The sequence below is a fragment of the Aquarana catesbeiana genome, linkage group LG10 (genome assembly GCF_042186555.1).
Source record: "Aquarana catesbeiana isolate 2022-GZ linkage group LG10, ASM4218655v1, whole genome shotgun sequence".
Taxonomy (NCBI): domain Eukaryota; kingdom Metazoa; phylum Chordata; class Amphibia; order Anura; family Ranidae; genus Aquarana; species Aquarana catesbeiana.
Genome location: NC_133333.1, coordinates 21694610 through 21714281, shown reverse-complemented (window position 1 = coordinate 21714281; position 19672 = coordinate 21694610). Strand labels below are relative to the sequence as shown.

General features: G+C 42.7%; 1 protein-coding gene across 1 annotated transcript; it reads left to right on the top strand.

The window, feature by feature from the left end:
* The first annotated feature begins 282 nt into the window (after positions 1–282).
* LOC141109948 (phospholipase A2 inhibitor and Ly6/PLAUR domain-containing protein-like) lies at positions 283–18895 on the top strand. The gene is made up of 5 exons (XM_073601202.1): positions 283–387; positions 7464–7580; positions 10293–10442; positions 15113–15253; positions 18309–18895. The coding sequence occupies exons 1-5, from the start codon at positions 336–338 to the stop codon at positions 18500–18502; spliced, it is 654 nt and encodes a 217-aa protein (XP_073457303.1). The 5' UTR covers positions 283–335; the 3' UTR covers positions 18503–18895.
* The last annotated feature ends 777 nt before the right edge of the window (positions 18896–19672 follow it).

The following is a 19672-nucleotide window of genomic DNA, read 5'->3' as shown; positions in this document are numbered from 1 at the left end:
CATTTCCAATGTCAGGAAAATATTATAATTAAATTAAATTTTTGGAATTCATTAAAAATAAATAATAAATAATACATTTAATAAATTAAATTATTAATAATAATAATAATAATTAATAATAATTTTTATTTTACCCTTCAGGCTTGGCATTTAGAGAAAGCAGGTCAAAGAGCTGGAAGGAAACAAAACCTAGACTATATTTGTGGTACAGAATTATTATGCGTAATCAGTCCAAAAATGCCCACGCCCATAAGTCTTTACAAAATAAAACAGCCATCCAGCAAACTCAGTCAGTTCTTCCTTTCACCAACCTAGAGATATAGAAGACTCTCATAATGGCATCTCATCTCCAAATTCTTGGTGTGCTCTTGGCTTTGGTAGCATCTGGTAAGAGTTTCTCAATCTAAATTAATAATTCATAATAATGTCCTTAAAATAATGCACCATTTTATCTTATTTTATACAATATCTGCATTTCGCTAAATAAATTACTAATACTAATATAAAGTAAAGCTATCTAAAGTGATTTAGACAATTTGAGAAGGTCAGAGTTTTCACTAAGAAGTACCAGGACATTGGTCCTTCAAAACAATCCAAGACCCTGAATCTAGGAACTTAGTGTGCAAAATGCTACATTTAGCTCCAAAATCAGAGCCCCAACACTCGGGGTGGCACAGGGTGGGTGGACACTGGCGTATACTATCTTATCTAAGTATCATCTTAAACAAAAATTAGCAAAAAGGAAGAATTGGTAAGTATATAATAAGACCTGGTCTGTCTAATCCAAAATGAAAATGAAATATTTTTTTTTTTCTTTTTAAACAAAAATTAGGGGCACTTTAACACATTATCCGCTCTTCTCTTTCAATTTTAGGCTTGGCAATTAGATAAAACCTCCAAATGGTATATGCAGTATATTTTCTGAAAGCAGGGCCCCTTGAGAATACAAAAGTTTTCATTTTTTTATGTTTACATAGTTTACATAGTATGTGAGATTGAAAAAAGACAAAAGTCCATCAAGTCCAACCTATGTGTGTGATTATATGTCAGTATTACATTGTATATCCCTGTATGTTGTGGTCGTTCAGGTGCTTATCTAATAGGTTTTTGAAACTATCGATGCCCCCCCCGCTGAGACCACCGCCTGTGGAGGGGAATTCCACATCCTTTCCGCTCTTACAGTAAAGAACCCTCTACGTAGTTTAAGGTTAAACCTCTTTTCTTCTAATTTTATTGAGTGGCCACAAGTCTTGTTAAACTCTCTTCTGCGAAAAAGTTTTATCCCTATTGTGGGGTCACCAGTACGGTATTTGTATATTGAAATCATATCCCCTCTCCAGCGTCTCTTCTCCAGAGAGAATAAGTTCAGTGCTTGCAACCTTTCCTCATAACTAATATCCTCCAGACCCTTTATTAGTTTTGTTGCCCTTCTTTGTACTCGCTCCATTTCCAGTACATCCTTCCTGAGGACTGGTGCCCAGAACTGGACAGCATACTCTAGGTGCGGCCGGACCAGAGTCTTGTAGAGCGGGAGAATTATCGTTTTATCTCTGGAGTTGATCCCCTTTTTAATGCATGCCAATATTCTGTTTGCTTTGTTAGCAGCAGCTTGGCATTGCATACCATTGCTGAGCCCATCATCTACTTGAACCCCCAGGTCCTTTTCCATCCTAGATTCCCCCAGAGGTCCCCCCCCCCCCCCCCCAGTGTATGTTGCATGATATTTGCAAGGCACTGTGCTCAAAAGGATACAGGATTGGAAAGAATGAACTTTTCAGGCACATTTTTTCTTTTAGTTAAAAATAACATTAGTTTATTGGTTTACAAATCATTGGTATAAAAAAGGACTATGACAAGAATAAAAAAAACATTTACATAGGTGAGTGTGATTTAAAAACATGTCTCATTGACCAACCATATAGTCCAATGTTCAAAAACAGAACCTCAGAGGGTTCGGTTGGTAATTGAAACACGTTTTGCTGGTTAGGCTATTACCCTAGAGAGGTAATATATATATATATATATATATATATATATATATATATATATATATATAAATATATATATATATACATATGAAACAACCTAATTGTCAGTCATACAAATACAAGCCAAACCTCAGTCAGTCAAATTCCGCTCTACTGTTCAGAAAATATGTTCTGTGCTCAAAAGAACAATCAGTGCAGTTCTATGGTAACACCCCAAAAAGATTGCTGCTAGAACATTACCCAGTGCTTTTCACTACGCTTCCTAACAATTATGCAATACATAAAATGCAGCACAATAACATCAATTAACATAAAATAATTAAAATAAAAACATAAAGTCTCATCTACAATCCCCTCTTAAGTGTTCATAAAAAGTTTCATCTCCTAAGGCCACAGATAACTAAAAGCTCATGGTGGGGCAACAAGTGCATTGAGACCTTAATTCATATTGAGGTCAAATAAAGGAGGTGAGTGCATTGGATGCATGTATCAACTAGAGCAGGGGTCTCCAAACTGCGGCCTGAGGGCAAGATGTGGCCCTTTGCTAGCCTTTATTAGGCCCTTGGGGAACTATTCCTCCCACTGATATGAGGCACTATTCCTCCCACTGATATGAGGCACTATTCCTCCCACTGACACCAACAATGGGGCACTATTTGTTCCTCAATACCAATGATAGGATACTATTCCTCTTACTAATAGGGACACTACTCCTACTCCTATTGACCACCAACCCGAAGGCCATATTTATTCTCACTCATGCCCGTGACATTTTCTGCACCTGCTGGCCACAATCCGGCCCTCCTCAAGTCTGAAGGACAATAAACTGGCCCTTTGTTTGAAAAGTTTGGAGACCCCTGACCTAAAGTTTAGATCAGGTGTCTCCAAAATATGGCCCTCCAGTTGTTCAGAAAATATAATTCCCATCATGCCCCTAGTCTTGTCTGTGAATGTCAGAGTTTTACAATGCCTCATGGGACGTGTAGTTCTGCAACAGCTGGAGGGCCGTAGTTTGGAGATCCCTGGTTTAGAGAAACTGAAGAAATTACTATTACAGCACATTGGTGATGGATTTTTATGGATGCTTAAGAGGAGATTGTAGATGGGACTCAATGTTTTTTTGATTATAAATATTTTTTGTTAATTTAGGTGATTGCGCTGCATTTTATGTATTGTATATTTGCACAACAGTTTATCAAATGCAAATTTTTAGTAAAATAAAATAAGATAAAGTTAATTTTAGGGCACGCAAGCACAATATATTACCCAATTTTTGGTAATATGTAAAGGATAAGGTTGCATGGATTAAACAGATATCTACCATGTCAAGCGTTAAAATTATGTGTGCCCATGAAATGGCAGCAAACTTTGAAACCCTACACTTTCAATAGGAGACATTTTAAAAGTTCCTATAACTCATCCATTTATAGTTAACCATAAATAACAGCTAGACATGTGCGTTTTGTTTCGTAACAAATCGGATGTATACAAATCCCCGATTGGACATAGTAACGAATGTCAACCAGTCCGATTTTTTTTTTTTTGTGAAATTGAAAAAATGCAGTTGTTTCGTTCAGATGATATCACATGATGCAGTAGTAGTTCGGGCCTATGGGGAAATTAATTAACTTTTCGAATTTGTTCAATATTTCGTGTTCGGGTAAATCTGTGACTTAAATTTGAAATTGTAATTCCCCATACACACGATCATATTTTCCGACAACAAATGTTGGATGTGAGCTTGTTGGCGGAAAGTCCGACCGTGTGTATGTTCCATCGAACATTTGTTGTCGGACTTTCCACCAACAAATGTTGGCTAGCAGGTTCTCAAATTTTCCGCCAACAAATGTTTGTTGTCCGACTTTCCGATTGTGTGTACACAAGTCAGTCGGACAAAAGTCCACGCATGCTCAGAATCAAGTATGGGCAGGAGATATAACTAGCGTTCGTAATGGAGATATCACGCACGTCTTGTTCGTAATTGTTGGCCAACCATTGTGTGACCGTGTGTATGCAAGACAAGTTGGAGCCAACATCCTATGAACAAAATTTCACGGTTTTGTTGTCGGAAAGTCCGGCCGTATGTACAGGGCATTAGAGTCAGTAAATTCAGTTCCACAGCCTAAGTTCTGTAAGGCTGAGTTCACACTATTGTGAATTGGATGTGGGTTTCCCCGTATCCAATTAGCATGTCAGGAGATTGGGACCGTCTCTCTATGGAGCCAGTTCACACATCTCCAGAGCAGCTCCGGTGCGAATTGCACAGGAGCTCTGTGCGTCTTCTGGTCTGTTTCAGGTCCGAATTCAGCCAAAAAATTCGGACTGAAATCGGACCTGAAACGGAGAACGGGGGCGCACTGGACCCCCTGCTGTGAGCTGCTCTGTGCTGCAGTGTGAACCCAGCCTAACTCATAGTTTTGAAAAATTCAGGGAGCTGAATTCTGCATTATTTATTCCGTTGTGTCTAAAAATATTGCATGGTTTCGATATATGTATAATGAATCCACATGAGATATAAAAAACGGAAAACTGATATTGAGCAATCTTTAGAAAAAGCTTCACATTTTTTTTAATCCACTTAGACCAACGAATATATATGAACGCCCAAGATAGAAAACTAATTCTGAAAATTCATCAGTTCAATATAACAAATTTGGTGAAGCAAAATCCTTTAATGAACAAATAGATCTGAAACAAAACAAACATTTCCGGGGTGAACATGTTTAATTTTTGCTCTCAGTCTGGTGTGTGCAACAATATGTAACATGTGTATTGCAAACAATTGCACATGTGTTCACATTCATATGTACACGCTACTAATTTTATTGTGAAGGTTTTAAGTGCTTGGATGTAAGTTTACTTTGTAAACTTTTTTCACTAAAACTTTATTTTAATCACATGTGATACTAATGTTGCAGTCTCTATGCAAAAAGAATAACCCCTTTGAGGAAACGGGACTTTGGAGGTGACAAGAACACCAAATAGTATAAAAAATGTATATAATTTATTATAAAAATAAATTGTGAACACAGTAAAACTGCCTGTGCAAAGACAGATAATGAATATGCATGAATCATTGTAACATATACAGATGAAAATGGAAATTCAGTCAGCGCAAAAACTAAATCCTAACTGTAAAATAAAAGCAGCTGAACAATGAAGGCAAACATATAAAACCTTAAAGTAAACGAAATAAATAGGCAGTGCAGCGCTTTATGTACAAACAGAAGACTCAAATGTTACTCATAGCATAAATGTAATAAAGTCCCCTTTAAATATAGAAATAGGCAGGTTGATAGAAAAGAGGTCTCCTCTGCGGTGGTCTAGGTGCTCATAACAGTTCATACAGTGCAATGCAATTCGTGAGTCCACCACCAGTTAGCCAAACCGCTCACCTCAGCGAATGGACCCCTGAACTAACAGATGGGTCAAAAAGGCATTTAGTACTCACAGTGGACATAGATGGAAACTTGCATGGGCAGACAGTCACACGATTTTAGGAGACCGCACTCAGTTGTTCTTAATTGGTGATCTCGTACCTGGTTGAGCTTTTCAGAATCCCATGTCACCTCTATACCTCCAGCCAACCCACAAGTGGCAACCCATTAATTGACTTCCACCCTGCTGATGTTTTTCTTGCAGGAAATGTATTCATCAACTTTTAGGTAGAGAGGGCTAGGGCACAGGATACCCCTGAGATCACTGCAAACTTGCCAAGGTAAGTCATAACTGAGGACTAAAGTATATTAAACCTTAAAAATACTAATCACAAACCATTGGCATCTTGTGACTTTGTGCATAGATAAAAAGCGGCCGACCTCTAGGGGTCCTATAGTATGGTAACAGCCAGATATACAAGATGAGGAGGTGGTCACCCCCCCAGGGGGAGAAAGGATGACCCTACTAATTGTTGCATTGTCTTTATGAGGCATCAGGGCCCCTGGTCATGAAGGGGGGTAAATCTTCTGAAAGGATGACCCTACTAATTGTTGCATTCTCTTCATGAGGCATCAGGGCCCCTGGTCATGGGAGGGGGGGGGGTAAATCTTCCAGAGCTGAAGTGGTTAATACATGCTGCTGATTCACTTATCTACTGATCATCTGATCTACTCATCCAACTTACCAACTTGTTCATTTTCTGCCACTCTTGTCTGCCAATCCCTCCACTGGTTTCTGATGACTTTAAGGGAGATCTGGAGGCATGGTTGGCAGTGATGTCGCAGACTCACAGAGGGAAGCTGTCAGTGGGGGGGTAAACTGTATGCCATACACCCCCCGGTTGGTTGGTAGCACTTACCCCATCACCAGCGGCTTCCCCTGCTCAGTGATGGCTTCCCCTGCTCGGCGGACTCCCGTTCTCCTGCTGTTCTCCTGCGGCCTCCCGTTCTCCGGGCCATCACGGCGGCGGCGGCGGCTTCCATTTCCTCCCTCCTCCTCTGTGGCAAATCAGGAGTCTTCACTTTTCGGTCAATCAGAAAACGGGTCTCACACCTGCTTCTGATTAGCCGGATTGAGGATCAGTGTTTCAACAGCGAATATTCATTCGCTGTTGTAATACACCTGGGTGCAGGGGCGGACTAATAACTCATGGGGCCCCTGGGCAATAGGAGATTATGGGGCCCCCAGGCAATCAGAGATTATGGGGCCACACAGTATACACACACACAGTATACAATCACACAGTATACACATACATGTACACACAGTATACACAGACAGATGTAAAAAAAACACAGATTTATACATACTGTCCCTGGTTTTACTGAGGCTGGCAACCCTGATGGGACCCCCTAGTGGCCCAGGGCCCTCGGGCAGTGCCCGAGTGGCTCAATGGTCAGTCCGCCCCTGCCTGGGTGGGCTCAGTCCGCATACTCTGTAACCCAAGCCCACCCTATTTTGAAGCCTGTTAGAGCCTCTAGCTCTAATCAGGTGCTTAAAAAAAAAAAAAAAAACAGTAATTTATGCGCCCGGTGCCCTGATAGGGACCGGACGCATTAATAGGGGGTGGCCACGTCAGCCGTGGCTAGATTCATGCTGTGCATGAATCTATCCATTGCATAAAGGGGAGTGGCGTGGAGAGAGGGGGCGGCACCTGAGCACCCTTAATGGATGGGCCATCACTGGTAGCTGTGAATCAAACTGGCATCCCGTATAGTCCAAATGCAGGAATGAGCAGGGTGGGGTGACAACACTATCAAAGCAATAGAAACCCCTGGTTAGTGTTGTCGTCTGTTCACAGGAAGCCAAAACAAGTGACAGATACTGGTAGGATCAACATTACTTTGTTACTATCAATCAGGTATCTAAAAAAAAATGCATTGTTATATATTATCAATAAATTCATGAAAAGCATTTCATTGTCTGGGTTAACATCCACAGTGGAAAATAACAGTTTGATCAATGAGATTCTCAATTTGGTAAAATGTGGCTGCTATGGTTGATGTTCATCCTGTGTTGTATCTTCTCTCTCTTTAGGATACTCGCTCTCTTGTACACAGTGTACTTCTTCATCGGACTCATGTACCGGCCCCAGAGTGACTTGTCCTTCTGGCTCTGTGTGTGGAGCTAAATACAGAGAAATCTGGGCAAGGGGTAAGATATTCAGTAAAAAAATGCTATGTGTATTTTATCTCGGCGTTTCACAAGCAACAGTTTACATCAGAGGCCTCCCTATTGCTCCAGTTTTTTCGTTTGTTGAAAAAAATGCTGTTTTCATCTTTTTTTTGTTTAAGTGCTGCTGACTTTCCCCAACCTTTTACTGCCTACACATGTGCTGCCTGCCATTTTTCAGAGGGGGCTTTCTGATGGTGATGACTGCAGTATGTGACTGTGCACAGAGCATCTGCACAACCACTTGCAGTCTCCATTAGTGATGAGCTAAGGTTTGTGCTAAACCCAATCTGGCCCGATCCTGCAGGAAGCTGTCCCATGATAGTAAGCCGCTGATCCAATCAGCTACTGCCCCGCTCTGCAGTTGCATGTAACAAATGGTGACATCATTGACCAAAAATGGTCACATGGTCATATTTGGTCAATGACATTGTCCAAATATGGTCATGAGTTGAGTTGAGTTGAGCGGTATCTTGATATAGCACGGTCTTACCCCAAAGGGTCCAGACGCGCTTGGCGGAGTCCCTGGAGAAACCCAGGGACTAGGGTCCTGAGTCATGTGCCTATATTTTGATAATTTAATCAGAAGTGGTGGCCTTTCCATTAGGGGCGCATGGGCGCTGCCCTCACTATCCGTGCATTCGACCCCTAATCTACATGCAGGGCGCCGGACGCATGGATTCCAATGTTGTTGTTTTTTTAGCACGTGATTAGAGCCAAAGGCTTTAATAGGCTTCAAAAAAGGGTGGGCTCGGGACACACAGCACTACACTCTGAACCCACCCAGTTGTGTGACAATAGCGAATGAATATTCACTATTGTCATACTGATCCTCCTCCCATGCAATCAGGAAGAGTCTTGTCTCGGGAGGGGCACTGTCAGAAATACGTTTTTTTGCGGGCAATTTATCAGGGAAATGGCTGATGTTGGCGCTTCATTCATCACTGCACCATGGTTGTTATGGTGTCAGGATGATTGAAGCGCATTATTTCTATTATTACATTGTAATATAAAATGAAATGGTTCAACGCACCATAATGCAGAATCAGTGGAAGCCCCGAGTGTGTCACTTTCCACTGTCGCCTGCCACACGTTGCAAATTGTCACTTGCCTGCCACCAGATGCAGATTGTCACTTGCCACATCACCTGCCAGACATTGCGAATTGTCACTTGCCACGTCACCTGCCACACCTTGCGGATTGTCACTTGCCACACCTTGCGGATTGTCACTTGCCACGTCACCTGCCACACTTTGCGGATTGTCACTTGCCAGGTCACCTGCCACACCTTGCGGATTGTCACTTGCCAGGTCACCTGCCACACCTTGCGGATTGTCACTTGCCACGTCACCTGCCACACTTTGCGAATTGTCACTTGCCACATCAACTGCCACACCTTGCGGATTGTCACTTGCCACACATTGTGGATTGTCCACTTGCCACGTCACCTGCCACACCTTGCGGATTGTCCACTTTCCACACCTTGCGGATTGTCCACTTGCCACTTCACCTGCCACAACTTGCGGATTGTCACTTGCCACGTCACTTGCCACACATTGCGGATTGTCCACTTGCCACACCTTGCCGATTGTTCACTTGCCACACCTTGCGGATTGTCACTTGCCACGTCACTTGCCACACATTGTGGATTGTCCACTTGCCACACCTTGCGGATTGTCCACTTGCCACACCTTGTGGATTGTCCACTTGCCACGTCACCTGCCACAATTTGCGGATAGTCACCTGCCTGCTAAGGTGGTGTTTTGTCTGTTTCTTGCTGTGTCCCAGACTCAGGCAGCAGAGAGATAATGTAATCTCTCTGCTGCCCACGCTGCCTGCACAGTGAGGGCGCAACTGCAGTTACTGCAGGGATGCAGGGTGGTGAGAGATGATCTCATCTCTCTGCTCCCCGTCTTTCAGCTAGCTGATTGGCCAGCTGTGCGCTCACGCTGAGCCACCCACACACTGACGCGGCAGCCCGCCCGCCCACAAACTGCGCCGACTGCTCGCAAACCTCGACGCCCGGTTCGCCCGCAGAGAGACCTGCGGAGCGGCTCGTGGAGCCGCCCGCTCTCTTATCTGCCAGGCCCACAACCAATTTCTCGGGGGTGGCAATTGCCCCGTTGTCCCTCCTGGATCCGCCCCTGGACAGAGAGCAGTGGATCTCTGTCATGTAATGAGTCTCAGTGACTCGGGGATCACAGCGCGCTCCTCTTGCGCCCTGCAGGGGGCGCGCGGGGAGCGTGCACAGGGGAGGCCATCATATGACGGCCTCCCGGAAATTCAGGTTCGCGCTGTGGCCGTCATTTGGCTATGGCCCGGACGTCAAGAGGTTAAAGGACTATAGGCTGGTTGGGAAGTGGTTAAGGAGGAATGGGCTGCCTTCATGCATACGTACCCTGCACTATACAAAGGAGCCTGAAGTTGTGTGGCTTCCATATATATATATATTTATATACATTTGCAAATGTTGTGCAACTAAAACCTCTGTTTTTAACATAAAATATTAGACAGCGTCTTTTTTTTTTTCTTTTGCAGGCCAGCTGGTAAGTGTGCTGGGAAACGTTTGTTTTGTGCAAATCCCCTTCCATGTGCACCTTGGTATAAATTGGGGGTGGTTGCCATTTTTGTTTCATATTAAACCTTTTTTGCTTAATTTCCTTGCAGAGAATGATTTTGTTTGTTTACTTGTAGGTTCCCTTGTTTCAAAAACATACAAAATGTTATGTCTAGAGCCGGACATGTGTGACATGAAAGGAAGTATGAGCCTTCCTCATCATTCAAGAGTGAAGCTGGGTATATCGTGTTGTAGAACTGATCAATGCACCCCGACTTTTCCTTCCAGTAAGTGACTCTGTCTGCTACCTTCTTATAAATCGCTAAAAATACACATATGTGTCTGATTTACCTGCCAGAGGATTTGTATTCCCATCCATCCAGTTATGAGATTTACATAGCTCTGCCACTTAGCACAGTGCTTGTACAGTATATACAGTCTGATGAAAGTGCCAACCACACATCCAAGATTCCAAAGATTTATTGATAAAATGGGCTAATAGCAGAAAATCTTAATGCATCTTGGGGGCAAAACCAACCCCCCCTTCATCAGGGCTACAAAACAAATGCAAATATAAAAGTCAGAAATATATACAGTATCTCACAAAAGTGAGTACACCCCTCACATGTTTGTAAATATTTTCTTCTATCTTTCATGTGACAACACTGAAGAAATGACACTTTGCTACAATGTAAAGTAGTGAGTGTACAGCTTGTATAACAGTGTAAATCTGCTGTCCCCTCAAAATAACTCAACACACAGCCATTAATGTCTAAATCGCTGGCAACAAAAGTGAGTACACCCCTAAGTGAAAATATCCAAATTGGGTCCAGTTAGCTATATTCCCTCCCCGGTGTCATGTGACTCATTAGTGTTACAAGGTCTCAGGTGTGAATGGGGAGCAGGTGTGTTAAATTTGGTGTTATTTGGTGTAAGGGGTGTACTCACTTTTGTGAGATACTGTATATATATATATATATATATATATATATATATATATATATATATATATATATATATATATATATATATATATATGAAATAAATATGCAGATTAACCACTTCAGCCCCGGAAGGATTTATCCACTTCCTGACCAGGCCATTTTTTGAGATACGGCACTGCGCCGCTTTAACTGACGATTGCATGGTTGTGCGATGTTGTACAGAAACTAATTTTATGTTCTTTTTTCCCACAAATAGAGGTTTCTTTTGGTGGTATTTGATCACCTCTGCCTTTTTTATTTATTTTTTTGCACAGTAAAGAAAAAAAAAGACCGACAGTATTGAAAAAAAAATATATATTTTTTACTTTTTGCTATAATAAATATCCAAAAAAAAAAAAAAAAAAAGTCTTCATCACTTTAGGCCGATATGTATTCTTCTACATATTTTTGGTAAAAAAAATCACAATAAGCATATATTGATTGGTTTGCGCAAAAGTTATAGCGTCTACAAAATAGGGGAAAGATTTATGGCATTTTACTAGTGATGGTGGTGACCAGCGATTTTTAACGGGACTGCGACATTGCAGCGGACAGATCGGACACTTTGATACTTTTTCTGGGACCATTGACATTTATACAGCGATAAGTGCTATAAAAATGCACTGATTAATGTGTAAATGTTATTGGTAGGGAAGGGGTTAACACTAGGGGGCGAGCAAGGGGTTAAATGTGTTCCCTAGGGAGGTGTTCCTAACTGTGGGGGGAGGGGACTGATTGGAGGAGGAGAGAGATCGCTGTTCCTGATCACTAGGAACAGCAGATCTCTCTCTCCTCTCCTGACAGAAGGGGATCTGTCTGTTTACATCCCATCCTGGCTCTCTGTGGAGCTATCGCGGGAGGCCGGCGGACATGGTGGCCGCTGGCCACGAGCATTGGCTCCGGGGTTGCGCCTCCCACAGCTCTTAAATCGGCCGACGTACACCTATGGCGGTTTGTGCTGCTGTGCCAGCCGGAGGCTGGTCGGCAACCGGTTAAACAGTGTTGATTTTAACCACTTCCCGTCTGCAGTAGGTCATATGATGTCCTGGGGTCTGAGTGCGGATATCTGGATGATGGGTGCAGCTGCAGGCATCATCTAGATATCATTTTGTTCAGCCGGCGATTCCCTGCACCGAACAATCATAGTTGCTGTTAAGCCACTTGATCTTTCTTGCAGGCGGCGGGAGAGAACATTTACCCCCTCCCACCGCCTGCGGTGCTTCTACCTGATCACCCTTGCAATCCGCGAGCCGGAGAAGTAATTCAACATGACATCATCTTTCACAATATACAAAAAATTGGGCTAACTCTACTGTTTTTTTTTTCAAATTCATGAAACAGGTTTTTTTTTCCCAAAAAAAGGGGTTGGAAAAATTGACATAAAACGTTGCAACGACCACCCTTTTATTCCTTAGGGTGTCTGCTAAAAAAAACATACAAATATGTTTGGGGGTTCTGAGTAATTTTCTAGCAAAAAATTGGTGATTTTTTTACATGTAGGAGAGGAATGCCAGAATAGGCGCAGTATGGAAGTTAAAAAAAATAAGATATTATTTGCATTTTTTTTATGCCTAAAACTTTTCTTTCTTAGATTTTTTGTTTTATTTGCATTTGTAGCCCTGATAAAGGGAGAGTCAGTTTGCCGCCATAGGATTTTTTTTCTGCTGTGAACCACCTTTATTAATAAAACCTTGGACATGTATTGGTGCTGTCATTGGCCTGTACTGTATATTGGTAAATTCTCAAATCTGAGTTTTCCTCTATTTTCTAAGGCATGTCCATGTCTGTTTAAGTCGAAACGCGTCAAGGTGTTTATGTGGACATTATTCTTGAAGTGTAACAATTTCTGACAATTGTATTATGTGACATTTGACCAATGCAATGAAACATGTATGTAGCCAGAATTCATATTTTAACTCTATTTCCACTTTTTTAAATCCGATTTTGCTAAATAAAGATTTTATTAAAAGCCGAAATACTCTGATTGAAATAATCAGCTGCTTAAAAACCCCTTGGGGAAACCAGTCCATTTTGCTACCATCCTATTACCAATCTCAATTATTTTCCCCAACTGTGTTCCTCCGGTACTTTGTCTACCCGTTGTGACTGTAGCCTTTCTCCTGTCTTGTACGGGCAATTACCAATCTCAATATGTGTCACCGACTCTGTTCCTGTTTTCTGACTTGATACCCACCGCCTGGTTCTTTCTGACCTCAGCTTGTGTCTTGGTTACGTTCCTGTCACTTTTTCTAGTATCTAGGTGTTACTTTAGCTGGTTCATGCTCCATGGTCATCTGACCTACATACCCAACAGCCATAGAGATCTGGTACTGCCTGCTATGCAGGAACTCATGCCACTCGGTGTCCTCACACCCCTTGTCATCACTTCTGGGAGTGTTGGATAAGAGGGACCCCCATAGGGGCCAGAAGTTTGTAGGCCCCAAAGTCTTTTCCCGCTTTTGCCCCACAGCCAAGCACACATGCAGTTTCACTCTCTTGGCTTGAGAAACAGTCTACGTTTGTTGGTTTTGTTATGTTAATAAGGGATGAACTTAGATAGGGACTGGGGAAAGTAAGATACTCCAGTGACTTGCTAGAACAAACTTGAGGGCACTAAACTTGTTTCTTCAAAATCTGAACTCTTGAAACTCTGAACACTGTCTCTGTGTAGCAGGTATTGGATGGGTTCTGCAGTACAGGATTGAGAGAGGTTGAGCCCTCCTTGGTGAACAGTCCGAATGGAATGACTATGCTCTTTCGAAAAAACTTTTTAGCAAACACATGGCTGACTTTCTAGCACACAAGAGGTGTGGCAGCATTCTCTAGCAGTCTCTAGTATCTTTCCCCACCTGTACTCACAGAATGCCTCTGGATAAGTGGTGGCCTCCTACCAGTATCCTGCAGGCAGCTTCTCCCAGTGGTACCGGACTAAAGCCTAGATCCCTCAGCTAGCCTTCAGTAACATATAGTTGCTTCAGGCCCTCCTGCCTTCTAGCCTGGGCTTCCACTCGTGCCCAGAGAGGACAAAAAAAGCCCCCCGAGCGATGATATCTAACTCTGGAAGAAGACAAATCTACTCTCCACTCCAGGATAATTATTTATTCTCCCAGAATCCTCTGGGCCAGACCTCCCAGGAATTGATTGGGGCTACATAAATATTAAGCTACTAATCAATATGCCCCTGCCCCTATTACCCAGAGGTCCTCTAGGTGAACAGGGAGAAGTCATGCAGCCTCTAGAAAACACAGACCAGACCAAAATAATCCAACCCAACCCCACTGGTTGCAAAGCACTGCACTCCTAGCCCACCCATTTGTGTGACAATAGCGAATTAATATTTGCTATTTTCACACTGATCCTCCTCCCAGCCAATCGGGAAGCAGGTCCTGAGACCCATTACCCGATTGGTTGAAGGGACAGGCGATCCTATTGGGTGCCTAGGAGGAGGGAGGAGGTGCACGGTGGAAGCCGCCGTGATGCAGAGGTGGAGGAAACGCAATAGAAACCACTGCCCATGGCCCATAGGACCGCTGCCCGCCTGCAACCTAAGTGGGGTAAGTGCAAGGCTGGATGACTGACCACGAGACCACCCGGCGGGGGGTGCTTGCCGTCACTGGAGCCAACTAAATTTGCCAAACAGAACAGATTAACTCCATTGACTACAATGGGCCCATATTAAATTTACCTATCCTAGCACCTGACTAGGAGGGTGCTGCAGGTGCAAGAGAAGACCCCTCATTGGTTTGGTTTCTACCAGTTATGTGATACCCACAAACTAATCTCCTTGCCATAGCACCTGTGGCAGCAGACAAACAGCATAGAAGCACTAAAGACTGAAGTAGGCCTTCATTGAAACATTTCATTAACATCCTAATTGTCAGAAGGACCAAGCGTGGAGACCCTTTTTTTTTAACTAAAATACAGGTGCTCTTTAATCTCATACCATTATCTGCTTGTTATGTTTTTAACCTTAGTGACAAGTGACAGCTCGGTATCCAATGGAGTGATATGCCGATCCTGCATGACTAATAAGTCCAACTGGTGTTACACTTCGGATACAATGCAGTGTACAGGTGATGAGAACATGTGTCTTCTCGAGACCACAAAAATATCAGGTCAGTATTCCAGACAGAGCCAGTGTTATTTAGAAGAAAAAAGGAGTTTTTTTTTTATCCTCGTTGGCCCATTTAAACAATTGCATTGCAGTGAAATGTGCTGAAACGCGTGTATTAGTATGAAATGTGCTATATGTTACACACAATGAGGTGCATTGGAGTGCTGTTCCTCTTCAACCAAGATTAAAGGCTAACTTCACCTTTGTTCACCTTTTTGTTTTTTTGTTTTCAAAATTTCAGCTCCCTTATGTACCAATATAGCAATAATGTACTTATTTTGCAAAAATAAAACAGCTTTCCAATAATTCTACACAGGCTTACCTCACTCTCTTCATAACTGTTTAAACACACTGCTCGATTACTTCTGCCTTACTTCCTGGTCACACTTTAGGTCATGACACGGGAAGGAGTTGACCAGCTGATCTCATTAGCATCATACACCCTCAGCTGGTCAACTCTTTCCTATGTCATGACCTAAAGTCTGTCCAGGAGGTAAGGCAGAAGTAATCAAGCTGTTTTTCTAAACAGCTATGAAGAGAGTTAGATAAACGTGTGTAGAATAAATGAAGATCTGAATTATTTTTGCAAAATAAGTACATTAATGCTATATTGGTACATAGGGGGGCTGGAATTTAGGGGAAAAAAAAGGGGGGGAACAAAGGTGAACTTAGCCTTTAAAGTATTTCTATAGGCAGATTTTTAGAGGCTGATTGACAGTCAGCAGCTCTCCTCTCGGGGAGCCAGGAGAACCGAGCCGTCGGCAGTGTTCGATCGCTCAGTTCTCAGACGCTGGGGGACAGATGCAGCATCGGACGGATGCTGCGTCCACCTAGGTAAGTATAATGGGGGAAAAAAACCCAAACCCATACTTCTCCTTTAAATAAGCTCTACCCTCACCCAAGGTGGCTGAAGTGGTCATGAGGGAGCCAGCATCCAATCAGACAGCTACTCACAGGTGAACATAGAAATTCATAGAGTAATTAAGTTCTTTGTTCTTCATGATTAAGGCCTGCTGGCCGAAACACGTTGGATTTTTTGACTGTGATTTTTTTGCATTCCTTCCACTTTTGTATTGCCACTTTGGTCAAGCGCCACCTACAGTGGGGAGCATAGACTGCACCAACATGCAAATTTTCAGCAGTTAAAACAGGGCATAACATCACCTCCTCACTGCCTAAAAATGCCCTCTAAAGAGCTATCCACCACTGATCACTCTACACAGGGCTACTATTAAGTGTAAGTAATCCCTCAGAGAGATTTCCCCTCACTTCCTGTGCTGGGGACAGTGAAGGAAACTCTCCAACAGCAAAACAGAGAGGATTAAAAATGCTTTTTTTAAGTTGAACAGAAGAATGCTAAAACCCCTGCCATCATTTTATTGTTGTCTGTTTTCCTGTTGCAGATTTCCCCTCACTTCCTGTCTAGTAAAACTTTACCCCCAAAACAGGAAGTGAGGAGAAATATCTCTAATATGAGTAAAACCCGACTGAGATTCCATCGTTTCCCCATTCTCTCCAAAACTTAAACTTTCCAAAACATTTGGCTACAGATACAAGTTCGGGTCTATTTATGAAAAATTGTCTGTTCAAATGTTTCAAGCATTCCTCCAGCTGTCCGGAACAATCTCATATTTTGCCTAATATGTATATTTCCTATGATCATTAGCACCATCTTTTGACCATAATGCAGTATTTTTCCCAAAATATCTCAATTAAAGCGGTTGTATAACCGCACAAAAAAAAAAAACCTGCAAGGCAAAGGCATAATGAGCTAGTATACGCCGCATACTAGCTCATTATGAAATACTTACCTTCGATCGAGGCGTTGGCATCTGATCCTGGTCACCGCCGAGAGAGCTGACATTTTCCCCTCGGTGTGTCTTCCAGGTCCTGCGCGCATGCACGGTAGTGACGTCATCACGGCTCTCGCCACGCCACTCGCCGCGCTGGTGCAGTGATGACGTCAGTACTGTGCATGCTTCTGCCGGACCTTCAGAGCGCATGCGCCACTGACCTTAGCGGCTGCATGCAGGATGAATATCTCCTCAACCGTACAGGTTGAGGAGATATTCATTTTACCTACAGGTAAGCCTAATTATAGGCTTACCTGTAGGTAAAAATGGAAAAATAGGGTATACAACCACTTTAAGAAAATACCACATTATGGTCATTAGATGGAGCTGAGAATCACAGGAAAGAATCCTATTAGGTAAAATACAGAAACATTTGTGACAGCTGAGCAAATGCTTGAAACATTCGCACAGTGAAAACCTTATATATAGATCCCTTTAACTTCACAACATTAAAGCGGAGCTCAAACCCCAGCCCCCCCACCAAGAATATTAAAAGTCAGCAGCTACAATTACTGTAGCTGCTGACTTTTACTATCAGTGAACTTACCTGTCCAGGGCTCCCATGGTGTCCTCACCCAAGCCGATTCCTAAATCAGGTGCTGGCGCCGCCATCTTGGGTAAGGGAAACCGGCCTTGCAGCTGCACAGCCTGTTTCCTGCTCCGCATGCACTTTCTTAATGGGCCGGCTGCGGCGAGGGCCGAACTTCCAGGCCACTCCCACTCAGCAGTAAGTGGGAGCGGGTACCAGTCAAAACTAGGTGCCCCCCCACCCCCCACAAGGTGCCAAATGTGGGGGGAGGAGGCAGACAAGCGGAGCTTCCACTTTTGGGTGGAGCTCTGCTTTAACCAAAAAAGTTTGTTGAAAAACAAGTTAACAAGATTTAAAAACACAGCAAATTGACACATTGGAGCCTTATTTTTAAGATCTTATCCATATGTGTTGGTGTTATTGAGATAAAATTGCCTTTACAGTTTTATTTTTTTAATTTTTTTTATATTTGTTTGAAAATTTATATTTTCCAATCTTCTTTTTTTTTCATTTCTATAACAATTTTATATGAGTAAAATACAGTAAGTGGGTGATTCATGGGCCCAGAAGCTTAGAAGTATACAAAAATAACATAACAGCAGTTGTCAATTCTTATTAATGGTAGGGTGATGGTATAACATTTTCCAATCTTTTTATGTATTTATTTCTTCCAGGACCAAAAGAAGCTTCGTTAGCAGTGCGTGGTTGTGCCACAAAAACCTTCTGCGATTTAGGTAGCCTATCTTATAGCATCCAAGGAGAATCAGTAGACATTAAATTCGTCTGCACTAGTGGAAGCGTTGGTCTCCAAAAAGGCTTCTACCTCCCAGCGGTGATTTGTATTTTCTTTTTAAAGTTATTGATCTGAAATGTCTAATAAAATGGCCTTTAGACTAGAAACAAATATTTTAAAGGCTGATTTTGTGGATTTTTTTAAATCTTTCTGTCAGTAGTAGAGAACCTTTTTATGATAACCACAATCCCTAACGCTGTGCTGAGTGCGATATAAATGGAAACTTTAGAGGCATTAGGTTGATTTTATTTTCACTTTTTTTTTTTTTTTTTTTTTTATTTCAATGTTTACAGACTGTTGATTTATTTTATTTTTTCACTGTTTGAATAAAACATTTTATGTTACAAATAAAAATGTAATACAAATTTTATTGGCTTTCAAATGTACAGTTTTAGTTGAAAATTCAATGTGCACAGTAGAGAAGGAAGGGTTTGTGTTCCATGCAGTGGCAGCTGTTGGCATATATATATATATATATATATATATATATATATATATATATATATATATTTTTTTTTTTTTGGGGGGGGGGGGGGTGTCAAAAAATCCTCTGGCTCTAATTACGTGCTTCAAAAAAAAAAAAAACCAATTGGAATTCATGTGTTCGGCACCCTGCATGTAGATTAAAGGGGGCGGACGCATGAATTAGGGGGGCGGTGCCCCTGCGCCCCCTAGGTACGGCCGATCCAGGTTCCTTTTGCTTGTTATGTAGACGGGGGGAGCTAACAATAGGCAGTTGAACCCAGGGGCGTTGCTAGGTCTACAAAAGATCTGGGGCTAGAGCCCATAGCAGCGTAGTAAAGAAAGTTATATGCTTGGGTGGGCATACACGTGTATATACAGTAATATACGTGTGTGTGTGTATATAGAGTCCCCCACTTACATCAGGGTCCCCAGAAAGCCCCCCTTTACATCAGGGTCCCCAGAGAGCCCCCCCCCTTACATCAGGATCCCCAGAGAGCCTCCTCCTTACATCAGACTCCCCAGAGAGCCCCCACTTACATCAGGGTCCCCAGAGAGCCCACTTACATCAGGGTCCCAAGAGATCCTCCCCTTACATCAGGGTCCCCAGAGAGCCTCCTTTTACATCAGACTCCCCAGAGAGCCTCCCCCTTGCATCAGAGTCCCCAGAGAGCCCCCACTTACATCAGGGTTCCCAGAGAGCCCCCCTTACATTAGGTTCCCCAGGGAGCAGGGTCCCCAGAGAGCCTCCCCCTTGCATCAGGGTCCCCAGAGAGCCCCCCA